General features: G+C 50.9%; 1 protein-coding gene across 1 annotated transcript in view; it reads left to right on the top strand.

The window, feature by feature from the left end:
- Ctnnbip1 (catenin beta interacting protein 1) overlaps positions 1 to 24,238 on the top strand; it is a 48,389-nt gene that overhangs the window by 11,602 nt on the left and 12,549 nt on the right. The window contains exons 2-4 of the mRNA XM_021160546.2: positions 9,823 to 9,907; positions 15,480 to 15,600; positions 16,234 to 16,324. Of these exons, the coding sequence (XP_021016205.1) occupies positions 15,505 to 15,600; positions 16,234 to 16,324 (187 nt within the window). The 5' untranslated portion in view covers positions 9,823 to 9,907; positions 15,480 to 15,504. The remainder of the gene's footprint in view (positions 1 to 9,822; positions 9,908 to 15,479; positions 15,601 to 16,233; positions 16,325 to 24,238) is intronic.

Genomic DNA, 24,238 nt, shown 5'->3' on the forward strand with positions numbered 1-24,238 from the left:
TCTGCTCCTGCGCACAAATGAAACCTCACTGGTTCTTGGTCAGAGCTAAGGAGCCTAAGACAGATGCTTGCATAGCTCAACGCCCTCTAGCTGTGTGCTCTGTCCCCTGCTGACACACCACACCGAGGCTTGCTTGCTGCTTGCTTGTGTCACCCAAGGGGACAGACAGTTCAGTCAGTTGGGCCAACCAGCATTAAACAGGTATCTGATTATAGAACTATAAATATATACACACATGTACACACATGTACACACACATACACACACACACACACACACACACACACACACACAGGAGGAGCTATTGTGATGTCCTATGTCTGTAGTCCTAGCTATTCAGAAGGCTGAGGCAGGAGAATCAGGTAAATTTAGGTTTAAGAGCAGCCTAAGTGACATAGCAAGCTCCTGACCCACAAATAAATAAAAAGATTGAATTTAAAAAATTGATCCTGCATTGTGGTTGGCATCTATCATCCCAGCACTTGGGGGGCAAAGGGACCGTGATTTTGAGACCAGGGTGGGCTACCTAGCAAGACTGTGTTTAATTGGAAAAAAAAATAGGGGCCAGTAAGTTGGCCCAATAGGTGTAAGCCTGTGGGCTGAAGTTCATCCCTGGAGCCCACATGGAAATACAAGGAGAAAATCAATGCTACAAAGTTGTCCTCTGACCTCCACACAGGTGTGTTATATCCGTATATCACACATTCATAATGAGTTAATTCATTGGGCGTGGTAGTGCATGCTTTTAATCCCAGTACTCAGGAGGCAGAGGAAGGCGGATCTCTGAGTTTGAGAACAGCCTGGTCTATAGATTAAGTTTCAGGACAACCAGGGCTACACAGCAAAACTCTGTCTTGAACCCCTACCCCAAAAAAACTTTAGTCATTATGTTTTGTTTTGTTTTAATTTTAAAAATTAAAAATTAAGGAGGCATTGTTCTAGACTAGGCTTCTGCCCTGGATGCTAACAGTCTCAGCTGTCAGCTGTGTAGTAAGTTCCAGGCCAACCTGGGCTACATGAGAGCATGTCTATAAAATAAACAAACAAAAAACTGTGAGACAGAGGCAATTGAATCTCTGAGTTTAAGGATAGCCTGGTCTACACAGTGAGTTCCAGGCGGGTACATAGTGAGACCCTGTCTTTAAAAAAAAAAAATGTGGGGCTGGAGAGATGGCTCAGTGGTTAAGAGCACCGACTGCTCTTCCAGATGCCCTGAGTTTAATTCCCAGCAATCACATGGTGGCTCACAACCACCTGTAATGAGATCTGATGCCCTCTTCTGGTGTGTTTGAAGAGAGCAGGGGTGGTGTACTCATGCATAAAATAAATAAATAAATAATTTTTAAAAAAGGGGCTGAAGTGATGGCTCCTTAGGGTAAGGGCACTGGCTACCCTTTTAGAGGACCCAGGTCAATTTCCAGCATCCGAATGGCGGCTCACAACTGTTTGTAACTCCACTTCTAAGGGACCTGATGCCCCATGGTACATAAATATACATGCAGGCAAAACGCATAAAAATCTTATAAGAGGCCGGGCGTGGTGGCGCTCACCTTTAATCCCAGCACTCGGGAGGCAGAGGCAGGCGGATTTCTGAGTTCGAGGCCAGCCTGGTCTACAAAGTGAGTTCCAGGACAGCCAGGGCTACACAGAGAAACCCTGTCTCGAAAAAACAAAACAAAACAAAACAGTCTTATAAGAGAGAGAGGAAATGCAGGAAGGTAAAGGTTTTCTGATATGAGGAATATTATATTTAATGAGAGGTGTGGGTCCTTTAGAATGCATTTCTGAGAACAGGGCAGCACAGGGCTGTGGACTGTCCCTTAATCACCTTCTGCTTGCCCTCAGCCACACTTTGGGCTCCGCAACCTGAGTGAAGAGGTCCAGGCAGATGTGTAGACACACTGTGACACAGCAGCAGCAGTCAGTAGGGATGGGTGTCAGGAGTCGGGAAGGGGAGGAAGAATGTTTCTGACTGAGGAAACAGCAGACGCAAAGGCCCAGAGGTATGTAGAGCAGGGCGTGGTTGGCTACAGTAATGTGCCCATCCAACAGCTTCTCTTGGCCTTGATTCCTGGCTCTGATGTAGTACAGTTGTGCCTAGCATCCTTAGAGCCATCTGTGGACACTAAAATCCGCAGCTGCTCCAGTCCCTTGGGTAAAATGACTTGCTGTTTCACATTGCGTGTGTCCATCTTCCAATGTAATGGCTTTGAGACAGTCTTTGAGCTCTCTCTGGCTGGCCTCAAACTCCCTAAGTTCCTGATAAGGATCCCGAACTATATCACACACATGGAGGTCAGAGAGAGGACAGAGAGGTCGGTTCTTTGTTCCCACTGTTGTGTGTGCTCTGGTACGGGAGTTCGGGCCTTTGATTGAGGGCCCTTCTTTACTGAGCCTCTTGCTGGTCTTCTCCACTCTGCCCTAAACCATCACTCTTAGCACCTAATGCCATGGGGCGTCTGTGTAAACCGTGATTCTGGTTGTTTCAGATCTAATGACATGAAGGGGAGGCTCTCCACGCACAGTAAAGAACCGGCACTTTCCCTCCATTCTCAACCCTGGCTGATGGAATCTGGACATGGCTCATGTGGGCACAAAGGGCTAACGTAGCAACCTCCAAGTTGAAACGATCAAAAAATACCTTCCATCACTTGGATGTGGTGGGACACGCCTTTAATCACTGCATTTAGGAGGCAGAAGCAGCCTGGTCTACAGAGAGTTCCAGGACAGTCAGTGCTACCCAGAGAAACCCTGTCTCAAAAACCAAACAGACAAACAAACAAATGAAGTCTTCCATGGGCTGGCTCGTCAGTTAAGAGTGATTGCTGCTGTTGCAGAGGGCTTAGGTTCTGAACATTCAAGTCAGGTGGCTCACAACTCCCTCTAACTCCAGCTCCCGGAAATCTGATGCTTTCTGCCTGCATGTGCTTAGACCCTCACACAGACCCATAGGCACACCCATAAAAATAGAAATAGACTTTTTTTTAATGTTGGGGCTGGAGAGGTGGGTCAGTGGTTAAGAGTCTATGCTTTTGCAGAGAGCCTGAGTTCAGTTCCCATCACTCTCAGGACCTGAGTTCAGTTCCCAGCTCCTACATTATGTGACTCCCAGTCACCTAAGCTCCAGCTCTCAGGGGACCTGATGCCTCTAGCTTCCTTGGGCACTGCATTCATGTGCACATACCCACACACAACACTCACAATTAAATAAAATTAATAATTCTGAAAAAAAAAAACCAAATCTAGTTCCTAGCTAGGAAGAGTGGTATACATCTTTAATCCCAGCATTCAGGGGACAGAGCAACAAGGACTATATAGTGAGATCCTATCTACAAACAAACAAACAAACAAACAAAGTCTTATAGGGCTGGAGATTGTAGGTCAGAGATAGAGTACCTGCCTTGTATATGTCAGTCTGTTCCAGGGCAAGAAACCAAATATCTGTAGGCATTGCCAAATGACTCTGGGGAAGTGAAATTGCAGGCAGTGAGAGCAACAGTGCAGAAGGAACAGAGACTGGTGAACTTGGGTCTGACCACCTGCCCCCTGCCACGGACAGAAGGAGAGCAGCCCTGCCTGCCTCCTTTGCAGCCTACCTGCCCTGGGAAAGCTGTCTCTGGGTGTGTCCTGGAACCCTTTTGTTTTGTGTGTTGGTGGTCTTTGGGCCTTGCTCTGAGCCAGGGTCACTACACAGAAAGGAAGAGTCACATCCTCTGGACTCTTAGGGAGTTTCCTGCACCCTCTCTGTGCTGTGAAGGTGGAGGCTTTATTGATGCTCCTCCTGTGACAGGTAGGGGTGCTGGGTTAGATTTCAGTACTGTCAGAACCTCACCGAGAGACCTTTGTGGGAGTGCTGTGCACCCGATTCACCTGAAGGACTGGCACAGCCACGAATGGGGGCGAGCAGGCAGCTTGTGGTAGACAGGGTAAATCTGTGGAGTTAGAGTCACTCCTGAACCAGAGACCTGTGGCCTGAGAGACTGGTACACCATACATGGGCCTCACGGCCATCTCCTGCTTGATGAAGTCTCATACACTGGGACTGAGTAGGGCAGTTAGGCCTTCAGAGACCTACTGTGTGCCTCCCCCTGCCTGAAATAGTTATGAGTTCCTGGTGGGTTTTCTTTTTTTTTTTTCTCTTAATGCTTCCTTTTCTCGCTCCTAATTTTGTTTTCAAAGCTATGAAAAATTTGTAATATATACCCTTTGCTAGGCTCACCAATTTTTCTGTGTAAAGAAGTGTCATTATTTGTGTTTGTGAAGGCAGTGGCCATGTGTAGAATGTGGCACACGTGTTGAGGTCAGAGGACAACTTGACAGTCGTTCGTCTTCCCCTGCGGGTTCTGTGGATCACACTGAGATGGTCAGGCTTAGGGGGCAAGGCCTCAGCTTGGCACTCACCAGCCCAGTTCACCAAGTGTTGCTGTATACACCTTCATGTTGTCCGTCAGCCAGCACACATCCGTGAATTCACAAAAAAAAAAAAACCACATGAACACTGTGAGTGTGCACATGGGCACCCATGCCTTTGTGCATGTCCGTGCCTATGTTCATGTCCCAGAGGCCGCTGAATGCTGTAGTCTGCTTTCCATTTCGTTCCCTGAGAACAGGGCCTCTCACCAAACCTGAAGCTAAAGTTGTTACTCACTGCTCTTTCTGTCCCGACCCGGGTTAGAGACACACATGGCACCTCCCCTCTCCCCCCTCCCATCTCCCCCCCTCTCCTAACCTACGCGCTCAGGATTTTCCAGCTCAGGACGTCAGATCTTCCTGCTCGGGCAGCAAGTCCTCTTAACCCCGAGCCGTCTTCTTGGTGCCGAATCAAGAGTTCAGAGCAACTACGGAGCTTGTGCGTCTCAGATGCCGGAATGATAGGTCTGAAGAGACGGCTCGGAGGTTAGGAGGACCCAGGTTTGCTTCCCAGGACCCCCATGGTTCCAGGGGATGTGAGTTCCTGCTCTAGCTGCTGAGAGGACTACACACATGCTGTGCAGTCGCAGATGCAGGGAGTACACCAGACATAGAAATAAAGAACCGAACAGCAAAAAGACCACTGCAGGGTATTTCCTGACGGCACCACAGTGTCCTCATTACACTCAACCTGTGTGACACAGACACACAATTCTTGTGTATTACTTTATTTTCAGCTGCCCAATAATATTCTTTATAGCTCTACCCTCAGACGCAGCTCAAAGCAGGAACTCAAATACGGGCTCTGCCTTGGAGTCTCTTCATGGCCTCGGGCAGAGTGCTTAACTTCCCTGAGCCTCAGTTGCTTCATCTATGAAATGTGAATAATTCCTACCTTGCAGGCCCTTGAAGTCTAAATTTAAATAAGACAATGCATAGAACATGGCTTAGTCCATGCCCGGCACTTGAGGAATGCCACAGCAGCAATCACAACCATCATTGTTCTGTTGCACAACCTGGCTTCACAAGCAGGAAGGAGCTGGGCCAGATTTGAATTTGGGTTGGCATCCTCAGGACAAATTCCTAATCTCAAGCTCACGCCCCAAGAATGGCATTGCACCCTGAAAACTGCATGACTCGCCTGAGCCGTCACCAGGAGCCAAGCTGTTGCAGGTTAATTACGGAGAATGGAGCAGGGGATTCTTCTGTGGTGCCACATGCGTGCTGTGTCCCGGGAGGACCTGAGCTGCCACCCTGTGTGGGATTCCCGCAGAGCTGGAACTCTGGCCTACCTCCCTCTCCTGTCTCAGAGCACATATTTACTGACTTACTGGAGGGCAACAGAGGAGCCCACATGACCTGGGTTCAAGTCCATATTCAGGCTGTGTGTAAGAAAGGGGTTTATGCAGCCAGTCTACTTCCCACTGAGTTCCTGACTGATGGCAGAGGCAAGGGGTGCTGGTACTGTAGCAGTCAGGGCTTGGGCATCCATTCTGCATTCTGCAGGCTCCATCCCTCTAGGCCCCAGCCCCAAGGCTGCGTCTACCCAGGAGAAGGCACCAAGGTTTTAGACTGAGCTCTACTGAGCTCTGCCTTCCTAGTTCAAGCTGAGGACTTTGCCTGGTATGATTCTCAGAAGACAAAGGCCTTTGTGTTCATATGGGAAGTCCTTCCTGCACTTCAGTCATCCCACTTCAGCCCAGCAGCTTGTGCGAGCTCTGTGTGTGTGTGTGTGTGTGTGTGTGTGTGTGTGTGTGTGCGTGTGTGTGCTTACGCTCACGTGAATGTGATCTGTCCAGGCTTAGATCAAGAGAGCAATGCCTAGCCAGGTGTGGTGGTGCACGCCTTTAATCCCAGCACTCGGGAGGCAGAGGCAGGCGGATTTCTGAGTTCGAGGACAGCCTTGTCTACAAAGTGAGTTCCAGGGCAGCCAGGGCTATACAGAGAAACCCTATCTCGAAAAACCAAAAAAAAAAAAAAAAAAAGAGAGAGCAATGCCTGTTGGTGCCCTGCTTCCTTACCTGTGTCCTTCCTGAGTCTCTCAGTCTTCTGCTCTTTTCTTTGTGATGTGCCCTTTGCATGTATTATAGGCTGCCCTCATCTTCCCTTGCTTGCTTGAATTGGTTCATTTGTTTGCTTATTTGTTTGTTTTTTGAGACAAGGTCTCAAGGCTTGTCTGGTCTCAGCTCTCTAAATAACCGAGAATGGACTCTTGCCTCCACCTCCCAAGTCCAGGAATTACAGGCTCGCGCCACCAGGCCTGGCTCCCTTGTTTCTTTTGGATTGTGTAGAGGTGATCTTGAGAATCCCCCCAAACACCATCACCTGGCCTCACCCTTGAGAGCAAAGCTAAGAGGAAGAGTGGCTACAGACAAGACTCAGGCCAGTCTCCTGCAAACGGTACAGGGCTGTGCGTGGCCCACCTAACAGACATAGAACAAAGAAGTCTGCTTCTAAAGGGGGACAGACAGGAGGCTGGCAGTACCAGTGCTGAGCTGGGGGGTGGGGGAGGCACTGAGAGCCAGAAACCTAGAAGGAAGCAGAAGAGCTAACCCCCTGAGGGAGGGGAGAAGGTCAGCACTCCTGCGGGGGAGGTGCTGCCTCTGACCGAGCAGCCCAGCAGCCCTGCTGTGGAGGGGCTCTCAGTAAAGCCTGGGTTAGTGCACGTTGTGAGCAGTGGGGCCTGACTGAGGTGAGGTGGGTAGGGTGCCCAGCAGAGCTGCCCTCTGACTGCCATGCTCCCCCTGTAAAGGATCCTGTCCTGGACTCCCCTCACTCTGCCGTCTTCTTTGCTTTCCCTTGGCCTTCATCGATTTGCTTGGAAGGCCTCTTAGCTCAGTCACCCCTGGACCAGGGATTGACGCTCTATGGCAAGGTGGACTTGGTTCAGCTGAAGGGCCCATGCATCTTGAGCCTCAGTTTTCTCCTGGCACCTGCCCTTCTGTGTGCTCTGCTGCAGCCCAGGGCCTTCCTGTGTTGTCACCTTTCTAGGCATCTGACACTCAAGGCTTCTCTTCCCCAAGAGCCCCATCCTTACCCTAGGACCACTCAGGAGGTCCTCCTACCTCCCAGGCCTGGTTGTCTCCATTCTGGTCCCAGAGATTTTTGGAGATCCTCACTGTGTACCCACTTTATCTGAAGGAAGAGTGTATTCCTGTCATTTTTCTGTAGGCTTCTCAGTCCTCCATTCCTGTGGGCTGTGACTGGGCCCTCAGGCAGACTTCTCACAGCAGTCCTAACAGAACTCCTGGAAATATGTCCCCAGGAGGCCTTATATTTCTGTCCATGTTCTTTGTCACACACAGTGTCTGAGAAGCGTTGCTCTAACATGACTTGAATGGAGTTCGTTTCCTCTCATTACAAGTTGAGAATACACAGACAGATCAACTTGTAATGAGGTGAGACAAACTCCAAGTCATACTCAGGGGCCCTTGTCAGCATGGCGGCACTTGTCACCATGCAGCCTGCAGGGCAGGAAGCCAGCCATCACCCTGTGTCCACCTGTGGGGTACACTGCTCAGGCTCCTTTTGACATACTGTGAACACATGGCACATGGCATGGTGACCAGTCTTGAGTCACACTGCTAGTTAGTGGCAGCTGGTTGAGAACAGAAGCCAGCTCCTGGAGCACAAGGGTCTCCAGTGCTGCCCAGGACCTGGGCATCATCGTGAGCCTCAGTTTCTTTCTTTGTAATCTGGGACCGTTGGCCTGATTTTTAAGTGGATAGCTGGCTGGGAAGGCCTGGGTCATCCTGGCCTTCTGATGCGTTCACTTAAGTCACAGAGTTCCCTCTCCTCCTTGGAAGGTCCTGAACCCTGTGGACAGGAGGGATAATTAGTGGTCTCTGCCGAAGAAGAACTAAAAGCCTCAGAAGTAGGGGGTTCTCCTTTCATCTCTTTGAAGGAATGTGAGGACTTGGGGTGGAAGTTCCCCAGGGCTCCCTGGTATTTCAGTGCTTTGATATCTGGAGGAAGAAGAGAGCAATTAATTGCTATAAATGACCTCTTCCTATAGGGGCTGCTCTGATGGTGGGTTGGGGTGTCAGGCAGGATGCTGGCACTTCTATCCCAGCCATCTTCCAGATGGAGGGACCCGCACAGCACACGCAGAGTGGTGTCTGACGTGGGGAGACTGTGCAAGTCCTACTGTGTGGGGCTGGGAAAATGGCTCAGTGGGTAAAAGCAGTTGTTATATAGACACGAGGACCTGAGTTCAAATTCTCAGCACTGTGTAAAAAAGAAAAAGAAAAAAAGGGAATGGCCACATGTGCTTGTAACCCATTGCAGGTTGGGATGGACAGGGACAGGCAGATCCTAAGAAACGGTCAGCTAGCCAGCGGCTGGCCAGATGGTGAGATTCAGGTTCTGGGCAAGACCCTGTCTCAGAGCTATGAGGCTGAAGAGTTATAGAGGGAGATGTGCTACTCCTGCCTCTGACCGCCGCATGCATGCTCAAGTGTTTGCGCTCACACACACTCCCTCCCTGCCTCCCCTGTCTCTGTGCCTGCCTGCCTGCCTGCCTGCCTGCCTGCCTGCCTGTCTGTATCTCTGTATAGATCCCTTTGTGCCTTCCTCAGCCTTGGCAGCTTTGTCTGTAGAAGGCGGGTAGGGAGATATTCCCAGGATGCTTTGCTCCTTCCTGCATGGCAGGGCTGAGCAGGGTTGAGAACCTTGGTGGGATACAAAGACTGACAGGTTCTAAGTGCTCTGGAGTGATGGTCACTGGTCCCCTCAGTAGGCCACACTTCTACCAGGTTAGCTAGCACATGTTACCCAGGGATGAGGATCTGGAGTGATGGTCACTGGTCCCCTCAGTAGGCCACACTTCTACCAGGTTAGCTAGCACATGTTACCCAGGGATGAGGATGTGGGGAAACCAGAGAAGTTGTGCTCTTTCGTTTTGGAGGAGGTGTTGGGCAGACAGACGGCTGCCAGGCTAGGCAGTGTGTAAGCCTCAGTTGTGCCTCCTGTATGTGTGACATACATGTCTGTACCAGAGGACAGCTACAGATGTCAACTATGTACACAGAGCGACACAGTTGGAGCAAGCAGGAGGCCGAAGTTAAGGGACCTGGCCTTGTTATCTGAGGCGTTGGGTGGGTGAGAGGTCATCTGTCTAGTGAGTCATCCTGGTCCCATGTTTCCACACAGACTAGCTCAGAGGAGGGGGTGTGTGCTGTGTGGAGTGGGCAGACCTGCCTCAGCCGGAAATAAGAGGCCTGGTGCACACTCAGCACCCTGTCTTGGAGGTGTTAGAGCAGGCTCCCTGGGCTTGCCTGACACACAGGTATTTCTGGACTATGACAGAGCCATGACCATAGGCTCTGCGCCAGCGGTTCTGGTCCCTCAGGGTGGGGGTGTGCGCATGGGCCCTTCAGGCTCCTCCCATGACCATGTTCTGTGTTTCCACAGGGCGGCACCTTCCTATTTCTTCTCAGTCGCAGCCCTCCCCTTAGAGTTGAGCATCTGTTTGCCTGAAGTTAATTTCCAGAAGCAGGTAAGGACTTGAGGGGAAGGCTCTGTTCTGTGGCCTTGGGACAGTGCTGTTGTGGGGGTCCGGGGGAGGCTTGAGACCCTAGGGGTGGACACCACAGTCAGTCACCCACCTGACTCCTTTCTCCTCGGTCCCTCAGGATGCTTCTCCCAGTGTGGGGCTTCCTTTTCTTTCTTGTTTTTGTTTGTTTGTATTTTGTTTTGTTTTTAACTTGTACTGCTGGGACTTGAACCCATGATCTATGCATAATAACAAACACACTGTACCGCTCAGCTGCCCACCTGATGTAATGTCACAGTGCTGCTGAGTTAGTAGTTTCTATAAACTCTGTGCGTTACATGATTTCTTTTTTGTTTGCTATAAACCTTGTGTAAACCTATACACTTAAAGGTGCAGAGATGTTTGTTTTTGTGGTGCATTGCAGATGGAGCTCAGGGCCTTATTTATGCAAGCTAGGCAAGTGCCTTACTTACCCCTGAGCCACATGCCCAGCTCTCATGCCCTTGTGGGGTGTGTGTGTGTGTGTGTGTGTGTGTCTGTCTGTCTGTGTCTGCCTGTCTGTGTCTATCTGCTTTTATGGGGGTGTGTCTGTGTGTATGTCTTGTCTGAGTGTGTCTGTGGGGGTGTATCTTTGTATGTGTGTTTGTGTATGTCTGTATGTCTGTGTGTCTGTGTAGGATGTGTCTGTGTGTCTGTGTGGGATGTGTCTGTGTGTCTGTGTGGGATGTGTCTGTGTGTATGTTGCCTGTTTGTGTTTTGGAAACAGGATCTGCTGTAGCCCTGGCCTCAAACTCATTATATAGTTGAGGATGGCCTTAGAAGTCCTGCTCCCTCAGCATCCGAGTGGTGGGATTGCAGCTGTGAGCCACTCTGTCTAGCTCCTTCACTCTGCCTAGCTTGTTTTTTAAAAAATTGTCAAATGCTTTAAAAATTACTTTTGAGAGCCAGGCATGGTGGCACAAGCCTTTAATTCCCAGCACTTGGGAGGCAGAGGCAGGTGAATTTCTGAGTTTGAGGCCAGCCTGGTCTACAGAGTAAGTTCCAGGACAGCCAGGGCTGCACAGAGAAACCCTGTCTTGGAAAAACCAAAAAAAAAAAAAAAATTACTTTTGAACCAGACATGGTGGCACAGGCCTTTTACCCCAGCTCTTGGAAGGCAGAGGCAGGTGGATTTCTGTGAGTTTGAGGACAGCCTGGTCTACATAGTGAGTCCCAGGACAGCCAAGGCTATGTACAAAGACCTGGTCTCCAAAAAGAAAAAAAATTAAAAACAATATTTTTGACGCAGGTTATTATTTTATAGTCTATGTTGACTCAAAACTCACTACATAGCTCATGGTAGTCCCAAGTTAGAGGGAAGCCTCCATGCCTGGTCCTCATGGTGTGTGTTTTGTTTGGGTTTTTGGCAGAGTATGTTACTGTCTTTCTGTGGTTAGCTGGGGACTCATTGTGCGGATCAGGCTGGTTCAAGCATGTGGCATCCTCCTGCTACTTCCCAAGTGCTGGGATTGCAGGTGAGAGACATCACACCCAGCTTCCTAGTGTGGTTTACCGTGAAAGGCAATTGGTGCACCCCAGAGGACTGAGACCCTTGTGCCCCGAAGGGTCCAGCCTGTGCTCTGGTTCAGCTTAAGGCTTCTTTCTGTTTTATATTTTTCTAAGCAGATGCAAGACCCCCATTGTTATAAACTAATATTTGTTTGTTTTTTAAATAAATGTGAGTGTGCAAACAGCATTAGCTTCAGGTTTATAAATAATAGGGAGCACAAGTGGCTCGGTGACCAGGGTCACTCAAGCAGGTCAAAGGGGGGCCAGCCTGTCGGCTCCTTATCAGCTGATAGAGACCTACATGGCAGCTCCGCTCCTCCTGCACTGCCTCCTGACTCTTCCAGAGTGCCATCGCCTGGTCCATGTAGGTCCGTGTAGCTGGGTAGGAATACAACGCCTGTGTCCTGATGTCTCCCACACTCCAGTGCCAGTGTCAGCCAGTGACCTCACAGTTCCTTTCCCTGTGTAGATCCTGCACAGCGATTGGGAGCCTCTTTTCCTTGACCAGCCTTGCTTCCTGCAGCAGAGGGGCAGCCTCAGAACTACCAACTGCGTGTGCATGCAGTGCCTGCCTGTGTGTCTTGATCCCTAGTATTTGCATGTTCTCTGTCAGATGGAATTTTCTGGCGTGGCACAACTTTATACATAACATGTGGTTTACCACCACATAATAGGAAACCGCAGACCTCACCCCTCCCCTTCATTAGCATAATTGACAACTGCCTGTTGTTTCTTTCCACTTTCCCTCCTCTGTTTCTCTTCTGGCTCCTGAGAAATTTTCTTAGTGGAAAGGAAGCGCTGGCCTGTTTTTAGGGGTGGAGTGTGTAGGGATAGCTGAAGCCATTACCAAGATGCATCATTTCTTTTGATTCTGAGCTTGGATGAATAATTAGTATCTAAATTAATTGCATTGTGAGCTTATGTAATTTAGGTACATTTTAATGGAGACCAGTTCTTAATCCCTGCAGGGGAAACTCGGAATCCTCCAGTGACGTTAATGCACTGCCTGACAGAGCCACGATCAAAGTTTAATAACATATTCGCTTCAGTAGGCAACAAACCCCAGCGTGCTATGATGTGCTTGTGGCACATCTGTCTGGGGCGATTGTGATTCATTCTCTTCAATGATTCATTTTTGCATATTGACACCTTTACTGTGAATCAGGACAGGCTCGCATCCTAGAGCATTTGGCCTGGAATGCGAAGGAAGGGCAGGGACCTGTGCTCCACTTTCCATCCCAGAGCCAGCCCTGGGCGTTCCTTCCCATCGTGCAGCAAAGCAGGGCGGGAGGGAACACCACCAGCGGACACTTGCTACCATATCCTTTGAGAGTTCAATCCCTGGGAGAAAACTGACCCGAAACTGCCTTCACATGTGCACCGTGGTGAGCACACAAACACACAAAGGAAGAAATACTTGTAAACAGAATGCAAGATGGCAAGACAGGATTCTTCTGACGTTTAGGAGACAGTGTTGTGCCAGGCAAGCACATTGAAGTAAGAAGACCCCATGGAGCCCGGCTGCTATAAGCCCCAAGAGAGCTCACAGCTGGGGGTGGGGGGGTGGGGGGTGGCAGCAGTGAGCAGGGTGGGGTGTGCCAGTCTTTGGGATGGAGGGTAAGGCTGTGGTGCCGTGATGTACACCCTGTGTAAAATGACTGCACACTGCTGAACAATGTGTTTCTCCAGCTAGCACTGACGTGACAGCCCACCGACCGAGTGAGCAGATATGAGTTCCCCGGGACCCACTTGTGATTGGAGTGTGCTTTGTGAGAACTTCCCTTGGGGGTGGACAGCGGGATTCTTCTTGGGTTACCAAGATACCCTGAAAGCTCCAATGCTCTGGTGTATGGCGGCCTCTAGTGGCCGTTCTTGGTATGTCACTGCTTCTTAGGGGCAGACCAGCCTTTGAGCACAGGACAGAGTTGGAAGATCTTGCTCTGATTCCCAGTTTGAAGGCTTTTTGTTTTGGTTTATTTGTTTTGTTTTTTTGTTTTTCCAGACAGGGTTTCTCTGTGTAGTCTTGGCTGCCCTGGAACTCACTTTGTAGACCAGGCTGACCTCGAACTCAGAAATTCACCTGCCTCTGCCTCCCAAGTGCTGGGATTCAAGGCAAGCACCACCATGCCGGTCTTGCTTCAATCTCTTAATATAATAACACTGGTTCCAAATTGGTGTGAATACAGTAGAGAGAGGGTATCTGAGACACTGAAGACTGCTTCCCTGCCCCATTCGGCCAGGTGGGCACTACTTACCAAGTGCCCGCTGGGTGCCAGGCCCTAGGAGAGGAGAACAGGGGCAAGCAGAGCAGACACAGCCTGGCCTTCCAACAGAAAGGGAAGAGACAATAAGTAGACGTTCCAACAAGACATTTAGAGAGCTAGGACAGTGCGACAGGACTGTGCGACAAGAGGTGAGGGCACACGACTGGCTCCCTTGGAAAGGTACCTTGAGGCTTGGATGAAGCCAGTTCTGGGCCCAGGGAGTGGATGCCCAATGCAGAGGCTGACCAACAGGAGAGTAGAGAGAGCTAGGCTGCAGAGGGAACAGGGCTGACCACACTGGGCAACTGCCAAGACTAGGAAATGTATTTTCAGGTAGGACTAGGCTGGGGGTAGTGTTGTCTCTTCTGATCTGTGGAGGATGTGAGTGGGCTGTGAGGCCAAGGCCAAACAGTAGTCCAGATGGAGGCATCAGGGAGGAGATGTGGACCACAGCGTCCATACTCAAGGTCCAGGTAGGGGCTACCACGAAGCCAAGTGCGGTCCATCCCCAGAGCGGCAATACTGGTGTGAACAGGTGAAGTGAGGGAGAGATACCCCAGAACTTTCTGCTGAGTTCTGCAGCAGGTGAGGCCACCCACAGGCTGGGGTGTGTCCTGGGGACGAGGCCTGAGGCCGCTGTGCCTTTTCCCAGGCCCTGGTAGTTACCTTGGCCCTTTTCTGAGCCCAGGCTGAGTTTGAAGGGAGTGGAGCACAGAGGAGAGGAGTGTGGGTCCTAGGGCTCCAAGGGTGAATACAAAGACTATGGAAGGAATCCTGTGCTGTGCTGAGTATTCAGGCATGATGTCAGCCCCATCTGGACAGGTTTTCAACCTGTTGTGTGGGCTTTCAGGGCGAGGGCCCCATTAGGCTTTTGAGTGGCTGACGCTTAGATACTCGGGAGCTGCTGCCGAGGCTTTTGCACATTCCTGGGTACGCCCTTGGCATAGAGGATTGCCTTGTCTAGCATGTTCCTGTCTAGGACGCACGGGGCACTGAGAGGAGATGGTGTGAGGACTGTCCTTAGCCTGTCAGTCTTGTGCTCGCTCCCTCATTCCCCGAGTGCAGCTCCTTGGTAGCAGGGCTGCGGAGGCTCCACCCCACCAGCTGCTGCGTTATTTCTGACTTGTCCAAGAGTTCAAGTGTGTAACCCAAACCCCTAGATCCTGCCTCCTCTCCCCCCAGCTCCTTCTGGAGGAGGAGGCGGCTCTGGGCTGCTCTCTCTGGGGCTGGCTGTAGACACCTGGACTTAGCCGCTGGCCTTCACGGCTATCTTCAGGAGCTCTCTGACAGGTGGGGTGGCTGTGTGAGGGTGCCCTGGGCAGACACCCCATGGAGGGACTCCTTGGTGCCTTGCCCAGGAGCTGGCCGCTTGAGCTCAGTAGGGGCTTTGCACAGGGTGTTGTCGCTGATCTCTGGGTTTCTTAAGCCAAAGGCCCTATATAGCCACCTCTGTTCAAATTTCCTTATCTGTGCTTGTTCCTTGCATTGAAACCTACAACTCTTGGGGCTCCATTTCTCATTTGTCCTTGGCTGTCACCTGCAGCCTCTGCTCTGGAGTAGGAGCTCCTCAGCCATACAGCCTGGGCCCCAGGCCAGAACGCATCGAGGACCCACCGACTCCTACAGCCTCTCCTGAGCTGTGAGAGCTGAGGTCCCTACTGGGCAGGGACTGTTTGAGAACAGGGTGCATCACTTACAGGGGTCAATGTTAGAGTGTACCTCATCCTGACGTTCTCCCCATAACGCTTCCCATCTCCTTGCAGGTGTCCCCAGAACTGGGCCAGGGGGATGAACCGCGAGGGGGCACCCGGGAAGAGTCCGGAGGAGATGTACATTCAACAGAAGGTCCGTGTGCTGCTCATGCTGAGGAAGATGGGGTCAAATGTGAGTTCCTGTGGGCTGCAGGGTGCCTGTGTGTGAGTAAGTGCCTGTGGGCTGCAGGGCGCCTGTGGGCTGCAGGGTGCCGCCTGGATCTCTGGGAACCAGGAGAGGGCTGTGGGCCTAGGGATCACCTCTGTTGCCAGTTCAGGCCCCCCAAGACCACATGTTCAGTTAGGGAGCACTGCTGAGATTATCCTTCCACTGCACTTTTTATTTTGAGCCAGGGCCGGTGAGGACTTTAGCCCTCCTTTCTGATCCCCAGTGGCCTCAGAGAGGCTTCTCTTCTGGGGGCAGACACAGGGCAGCTGGGCATGGTGACCACTGAGGAGAGCAGTAGTAGCAAGCACAAGGGCGTCTTCTGAAAGAGAAATAGAGAGACCTGAGATTGCTGACCGCCATCGCTGTGTGACCAGGGCCTGAACGGTCCTACCTGCCCTGCTCCAGAACAGGCACTGAGCTAGATACAAAGGGAGTGGCCAGGCGCGTGAACTTCAGGGACCTGGTTTTTCAGGACGGGAGCAAGATGTGACTGCTAGACACTAACGAGGCCAGAGGGGAGGTGTGGAGGACAGCAGGTGCAGGGACTTGGGGGGGACAGGTTCACCCTCATCTCATCACAGCACTCTCACCCTTCAGCTGACCGCCAGTGAGGAGGAATTCCTGCGCACCTATGCTGGGGTCGTCAGCAGCCAGCTCAGCCAGCTGCCACAGCACTCCATCGACCAGGGTGAGCCACGGGCCAGGCGTCAGCCAAGCCCTCCCTGAGCACTGAGCAGTGGTTTTTTTACAAAGCCGAATGGGTGATCCAGGAGTTCAGGGAAGGGAGAGCAGACTGTTGTTGCCTCCATCCACAGGCTCCTGTCTGGTCCCAGCAGCGGGGATCCAACAAGGCAGCTGGTGGTTCTCTTTCTAGGCCTGGAGGAAGGAGGAGGTAGACATGTCTGGGGGCCTTGTGCAACCATAGATGGTCTGATTAATGCATCCCTTAAGCCTCAGCCTGACCCCTAACCGCTCAGCACCTAGTTCAGGGACAGTGAAACTGCTCTCTGTTCTGAGAACACTGTCCCTGTCAGGTACAACCGTGCAGTGACTGGTGAGTCTGCCACCAGCAGGAAGAGGCCTGATAGCTCTACATGCAAAAGGGCTCCTGGCAGTCAAAAGTTCCACTCGAGTGTTTATTGTACAACAGGGGCGGTGCCAGGGATCAATACACAACATTTGGCCCTTGACAGCTGTTGCTTGTATTACTTCCAGTTAGCAAGCAGTGTTTGGGAAGCAGGAAGTCATTGCCCTTGACGATACAGAGGTGCCCAGGAGTTGAACTATTCCTCGCTGATAAGGCTGCTGGGCTGCGAGCTCCATGGCCTTTTGCTTCTTAAGGAGCCTCCTCCCCTCTGAGAGCCCCGCCTGACACTGCAGCACATGTTCCGAGCAGCATGTCCTCCTGGTCCTTTTCTGTTAATCTTTCATGCTTGGTTGGGGCTACACAGAATCTTAGTAAGCCAGACAGTGTGGGCCACACCTTTAATCCCAGCACTCAGGAGGCCAGCCTGTTCTACAGATCAAGTTCTAAGAGAGCCAGGGCTACACAGAAAAACCCTGTCTCCAAAAAAAAAAAAAAGGGTACTTTAGTGGCCTGTGGCATGTTCAGGCAGGAGCAGCAACCAGAGCAGAGCAGAGCAGCGCAGAGCAGGACAGAGCAGAGTGTGTTTGCTGTATTGTGGCTGCTGGGGAGGAAAGCAGGTGCAGCACACTGGGCGGCCACCCCGTCCATCCTTCAGGTTGTGGGCTCAGCCCTAGATCCAGGGCTTGCTTCCTTCCTCTGGTGCTTGCCCCAGCCAGCTCAGGAGAAATCTTTCAGGGAACCTCTGGTAACTCAGCAATTTGGGCCTGTGCATGTATCATACAAAATCATGCCCAGGCGTGCCTGCTCAAGTGTGCTGCACAGCCAAGTGTGGTTACAGTTGGCCCTGCCTGCCTTCCTTCCCTCTGGAGTCCTTTTCTTCTTGATGGCTGGCCTGGGTTTCCCCACCTAGAACACTTAAGACTTCTGAGTTAGTTCCAGGGGACGTTTTCCCTCCCACGTGATCCCGAGTCATTGAGTTTCCGAGTCTCTGTGCAGATGTCCCTAGTGGAATGCCCTAAATAGGAAAGGTAAAGAAGCTGGGGACTGTGGCAGACTAGGCCACACCCACCACACGTCCTCTTGTCTTGGATGGATGTAGAACAGCCGAGGGGATACGGACTGGGCTGTTAATAGGAAAAGTGGTCTATATGGTGTTGAGGATCCACCCTGGAGCCTCATGTATGCCAGCCTGTGCTCTCCCCCTGGAGCTGCAGCCCTTGAGAGAACAGGGACTGGGCAGAGGTTTCCTTAATGGACTTTTACTTTCCAAGTCAGTGGCTTTTGTAAACTCTGTGTGTGTGTGTGTGTGTGTGTGTGTGTGTGTGTGTGTGTGTGGTCCATGCATTCTTTGTAAGAAGTGAAAACTCTTTACTGGCTCCAACACAGGGCCTTGGACAAGCTAGGTAGGCACTCTAGTATTCAGTTATATTCCCCTGCCTTTAAGAAGTTATATGTTGGCCCAGAGAGATGGCTCAGCAGTTAAGAGCAAGTACTGTTTTTTTTGTAGATGGCCAGAGTTCAATTCCCAGCATACCCATATCAGACAACTACCTGTAATTCCAGTGCAGTCTAATGTCCCTGGCCTCTGCAGGTACCTGCACTCACATGCACAGACCCACACACATACTTAACAACAACAACAACAAAATGATAAAGTAAATCTTTTTAAAAGTTACTATTTATTATTTAGCTGAACATGTTGGTATACTCTTATAAATCCTAGCTAGCCTGAGATATATAAGACTATTTCATGTATATATAAAGCATACACACATGCACACACACACACACACACACGTATGAAAACTCACTTTGCAGAACCAACAATTGAGAATATAAATACAGTCGGCTCTGCTGTTTCGGAAGGTCGCGGTTAAGGTGGAAGTATTACTCAGTTGGCAGAGTGCTTGCCTAGCATCCGTGAAAACTTGGGTTTACTCCCAGCGCCAAAGAGATGGGTAGCAGCTGAGGTCCCAGCGCTTGGGAGGCAGGAGGATCCGTTAAGTCATTCTTGATTACACAGTGAGTGGAAGGTTGGCTTGGGCTACTTGAAACTCAGTCTCACAAAGAGGAGGTGACCATGGTGAGCTCAGTGCGCCTTGACTCCGAAACTGCTGATACAGGAACTGCTGATGTAGCGAGAAGCAGCTGTGAGCAGGCAGGTGTGGCTGCCACAGACACTCTGGAATCTGGGGCCTCTTGGGTGTGAAGCACCCATAGGCACTTTCTTTGCCGTGGCATGGGTTTCCTAGATTCATGGGGAATCATATCTGAGGAAGGGTGTAGAGCATTTGTGCTGCTGATGCCCCATACCTCTGGAAGTCACACAGACCCAGAGCAAGTGCTACTTCAGGAGGCTTGGTGGAGCCAGGAGGCACCAACTTGGAGGATCTTCTCAAGCTTTCTTTTATTTTCTCTGTGTTACAAATAAACCCATGGGTTTATACATATACCCCGGGCTAGTGTATAGTCTAGGCCAGGCGCTCATGTCTCTGTCTGTATGTGAGGCTGAGTGGCACTGGCCTGGCCAACCTCAGCTCATGTACCAAATGTCCTGCTGTCTCTGCCTAGGCGGCCAAAGGATCTTATACATCTGTCCACTAGGTGGCTCTCTCTCTCAGCAGATGACAAGGCTCCACCCTAGGGTTCCTAGACCTAGACAAGATTTCCAGCGTCTTCCTTTAGATTGTCCTTCTCAACAGAGATCCTGAGGCGGAGTCAGCCATAAGACAGTGCCCAGTCTCATTCACCCTTGCCCCCTGAGGCCGGAAGGGTCTGGTACCTGCGTACTCCTCTACACACCACAGCCCAGCAGTGTTTATAGAGAGTAGGCAGGTGCTGGAAAAGATGCAGGGGCAGAAGTCTGCACTGTAACGTTGACCAAGTGGTTCCTGCGGGGGCCCAGTGCCTCCCAGAACTGAACAGTGGTCCCTCAGTTCTCAGCCTGGCCGATCTTTACTAAGTAGTGATCACTGTGGCTGCCTGCTTCCTCCTCTCCCTCCTTAGTGCTCCCCTCCCTCCTCCGGCCCTCTCGATTCAGTCCTTTCTCCTACCCCTTCCCTCTTGACCTATTTCCCGTGATCTCCATAGACTTGAGGGCAGCACCTCCCAGACCAGCCCTCAGCCCAGAGCCCATTCCTGACCCCCAGAGCTGTCGACTGTCTGTCATGACACACCCGACCCTGCGTGCTCAGCAGGTCCAGCTGGGCCCCTCCTCTCGGCTCCCTTTCTTCCCTGTGTGCTGAGGGAGCAGGTCACGGCCCAGGCCTTGGATCTCCTTGCCTCAGTGCTCCCGACCAGCCTCCTCCTCCCAGGTTGTTGTTGTTTTGGGGTTTTTTTTAAAGATTAATTTATTTTTATTTTTATCTGTGTGTACCTGTATGTATGTATGTATGTATGTATGTATACCATATGTGTGCAGTGCCCACAGAGACCAGAACAGGGCATTGGGTCCCCTGGAACTGCAGTTACAGATGATTGTGAGCCACTGAGTGAGTGTGTGTATGTGTGTATGTGGTGTGTGTGTATGTGTGTGTGTGTGTGTGTGTGTGTGTGTATGTGTGTGTGTGTGTGTGTGTGTGTGTGCTGGGGTCTGAATGCAGGTTCTCTAAAGGAGCAGCCAGCACTCTTAGCCTCTGAGCCGGCTCTCCAGCCCCAGCTGTCTTGGGCTTTTTGTTTGTTTGAGACAGGGTCTTTTTTTTCTTTTCTTTTTTGGTTTTTCGAGACAGGGTTTCTCTGTGTAGCCCTGGCTGTCCTGGAACTCACTTTGTAGACCGGCTGGCCTCGAACTCAGAAATCCACCTGCCTCTGCCACCACGCCTGGCTGAGACAGGTTCTTATATGGAGTATAGTGGTCTTGAATTTGCTTTATAGCTGAGGATATCTTAACCTTTAAATTGTTTCCATTCGTTTATGTGTATTAACAAGCCTGCCATGACCCGTGTATATGGCAGTCAGAGGGCCATTGGCAGGAGTTCATCTTCTTCCATTATGAGGGATCCAGAGATTGAACTCAAGCTATGAAGCTTGGCGGCAGACATCCTTCCTGCTGAGCCATTATGCCCACCCTATCTTGAACTTTGGTCCTCTTTGGTGCTGGGATTACTGACGCGCACCAGCACGCAGTATTGAGAATCACATTCAGAGATTTGTGCGTGCGGACAAGCACTCCATCAACTGAGCCGCTCCCCAGCCCTGTTAGCTCAATTATTCTTAGCCTACAGTTTAGTTTCTTTTTGTGTGCACGAGTGTTTCCCCTGTATGTAAGTTACGTATTTTCCCTGTACGTAAGTTAAGTGTGCTTGGAACCACCAGATGCTATGGAACTGGAGTTACGTGTGGATGGTTGGTTGGAAGCTACCATTTGGGTGCTGGGAGAACCTCTTAACCACTGAGTCATCTCTCCATCCCCTTTTTAAAGTTTTTGCTGAGAGTTCCTAACTGACATCATTTTGTTTGTTTGGTTTTTAAAGACAGGGTTTCTCAGTGTAGCTCTGGCTGTCCTAGAACACTCTGTAGACCAGGCTGGCCTTGAATTCAGAGATCTGCCTCCCGAGGGCTGGGATTAAAGGTGTGCACCACCACACCCCAGCTTGTAAACTGACATTTGATTGATATTAGTGCCCTGGTCCACCTCCACTGCCGTCGCCAGGGTGACTTCGGAGGACTCAGGGGAAGTCAGCACTGAAGAGTCCCAGTGACAGTGGCTCCCTGCCACCCTACACCGTGCCCTCTCACACCCTGGTAGGCACGGGAGCTGAGTTCATCCACACTGCCAGCTTCACCCCTCCTGCCTCTGCACTGTTGTGCTCCAGGACTCCTCCTCCAGCCTCCTGCAGCCCAGGCCAGGCCCTCTGTGACTGATACTGAGCCTCCTTCTAGGTGGCCATCTGTGTGGTTGCTTAGACCTCGCCAGGCTCTTGGTGAATACGGTTGAATGTGGTGACTGAGCAGGTTCTGGGGCTCGGAGTTAGAGAGGCAGTGACTTGTGCGAGTACTGTCTCTGGTCCCCAAGGATGGCCAAGCAGACTTGACAGTCACGCAGGACTCTGCTTTGAACTAAAGGAAATCAATGCTTCTCTGGGAAGTTGGCCTTTCTGAGATGGGCCAGCTGCAGACATGGTGGGGGTGGGGGGCGGGAGGCTGCAGCTTCTTGAGGCAGGCACAGAATGGTGAGCATCCGTTTCTCCTCAGTGCTATCCCATAGGTGTGCATTGTCTCTCCTGGCTCGGAAGTGATACATGGTCACTGTAGAAAATGGGAGAGGAGAGACGAAAGTTGAAAGGATTGGGTCCTGCTATGTAGCCTACTATATACATACTCTATTTCCTTTCCTTCCTGTTTTGGCAGCTTTTACAAGACAGGCAGTCACTTCTATTGGAGTTTACAGCCTAAATGCTTTGATATTCAGGCGTTCTCATTGATCTCTTCAACAATTCAACGACTCTCAAGAAATGTTTTGGCCGTTGTGTAATGTGCAGCATCTGTCTTCTCCTAAGTTACTGGCCAGTCTCTTCCTGTTAGAGCTCACTTCTACTGCTAATCATAATGGCAGGCATGTGTTAGGCTCCTTCTCTGTGCCAAGTTCCTTGCAAAGTAATGTACAAGGTTCTCCCAATGACTGTCACAACATCCCTGTGACGTGTTCTCTCTGGCATAGAGAGGTAGCTTAAAACCAGATGTGACAGATGTTGAACAGCATCACTTGTACATCTTTATCGTTTATGTTAAGATAGATCTGTGGGTGGCTTCCAGGCCAAAGAGGGGTTCGTTGTTGTTTGCCTGCCTGCCTTTCTTTTGCTTTCTTTCTGTTCTAGGCATTGAACCTAAGCCCTCACTCATGCTAGACCAGTCCCCAGCTCTTCATATGTCTTCTTAAGCAGGACAGCATATTACCTGAGGATCAAGCATAATTGAATTGGCTACATGGTGCCACTGAGGGGATGAGGGAGATTGGGGGCTCGTTCTGCTGCTTTGCTGTTCTGGCCCCTGAACCTGCAGGAAGCTTTGACCGTGCCCACTCTGGGCGGTCTATGCTCTAGTGCTGCACATGGGACAGGGCATCCAGTGAGTACCTGGTATTCCAGACCTCTGGTTTGTAAAGGCCATACACGTCATGGGATGTGTGTAGAGGTCAGAGGACAGCTTGTGGGAGTTATTCCTGCCATCCTGTGTGCCCAAAAGTGGAGCACCAGTTGCCAGTCTAGGTAGCATCTGGCTCTACTCACTGAACCATCTAGCTGGTTCCTACGTTTTGTTATGTTTTGCTTAATATTTGTTTCACTTTTTGATTACATGGATGTGTGTGGTGTGTGGAAGGTATATGTACACATCTGCGGGTACATGCATGTGTGAGTGAAGTGCCTATGGAATCCTGAAGGGGATGTTAGAATTCCTGGAGCCGGAGTCACCTGACATAGGTGCTGGGAACTGAACTTGGGTTCTCTGCAAGGACCTTTACCACGTGGATGCTCTTAATTGCTGAGCCATCTCTCCAGCGCCCACCAGAGCTGTGGGCTTTTTTTTTTCCATTATTATTTCCTGTGTATGGGTGTTTTGCCTTCATGTATGTTTGTGTGCCATGTGAGTGCCTGATTCCTTCAGAGGTAAGAAGAGGGAACTTGATCTTTTGGAACTAGAGTTACTGGTGCTGGGTCTTGAACCCAGGTCTTCTAGAAGAGTAGCCAGTGTACCTAACCATGGTGCCATCTCTCCAGCCTCCTAGAGATGCTCTTACATGGCTTCGCTTGTTTTTTTGAGATCCGTAGCCTGCATTGGCTTTGAACTTATGATTCGCCTCAGCCTCTCAAATGCTGAGATGACCCCTGAGTGCCATCGCACCTGGTGGCCCCTTGTCCAAGTGTCCCAGGGCTGACATGACTCATTTTGACCTCCTGTTCTTTCTCAGCCTAGGGAATCCTAGGAGACACGCCTGGTCTGCCTTTGAGAGCTGCTGGTTGTCACAGTGGCTCCCTAGGCCTGGCATAGCCCTTGTCAGAGTCCACTTTCTCCAAGGGATTTCCAGGAAAGGACTGTGAGCTTTCGCAGGCCTGCTGGCTTCCCGTACAGAAACAGGCACCTGGTTGAGGGTGCTCCTGGAGAGCCTAAAATAGTTTCCTTGCTCTCATGGATAAACTGACTTATTATTTAGCTTATTATATAAACTTACTATGATAGCTGTATCGAGGGAAAACATCAGGAACCAGGCACTTTGGAAGTGACCCAGTTCTGCAGTTGCTCCACTTGGCCCTTGCGGTGCCCTGGGACGGAGCTGGGTCGAGTGAGCGGCTCCATTTCCCACCAGTGTGTTAAGTTCTGTGGAATCTCCCCCAGCAGCATCCTGCCTCTGCCCTTTCTCTTCCTTCGTGTGCCCTCTCGCACCCTCCCAGAGTCAGCGGGTACCTGACTGGGACCTTCCAGAGCCCCATGCCAGTGTCTGCTCTCTGAATGTGTGGTCACAGTGTCAGGAGTCTGTGGGAAAGGGTCTGTGGTTTGTTCACGGCCCACATCCAGGCC

Source organism: Mus caroli, chromosome 4 (genome assembly GCF_900094665.2).
Source record: "Mus caroli chromosome 4, CAROLI_EIJ_v1.1, whole genome shotgun sequence".
Classification (NCBI taxonomy): Eukaryota; Metazoa; Chordata; class Mammalia; order Rodentia; family Muridae; genus Mus; species Mus caroli.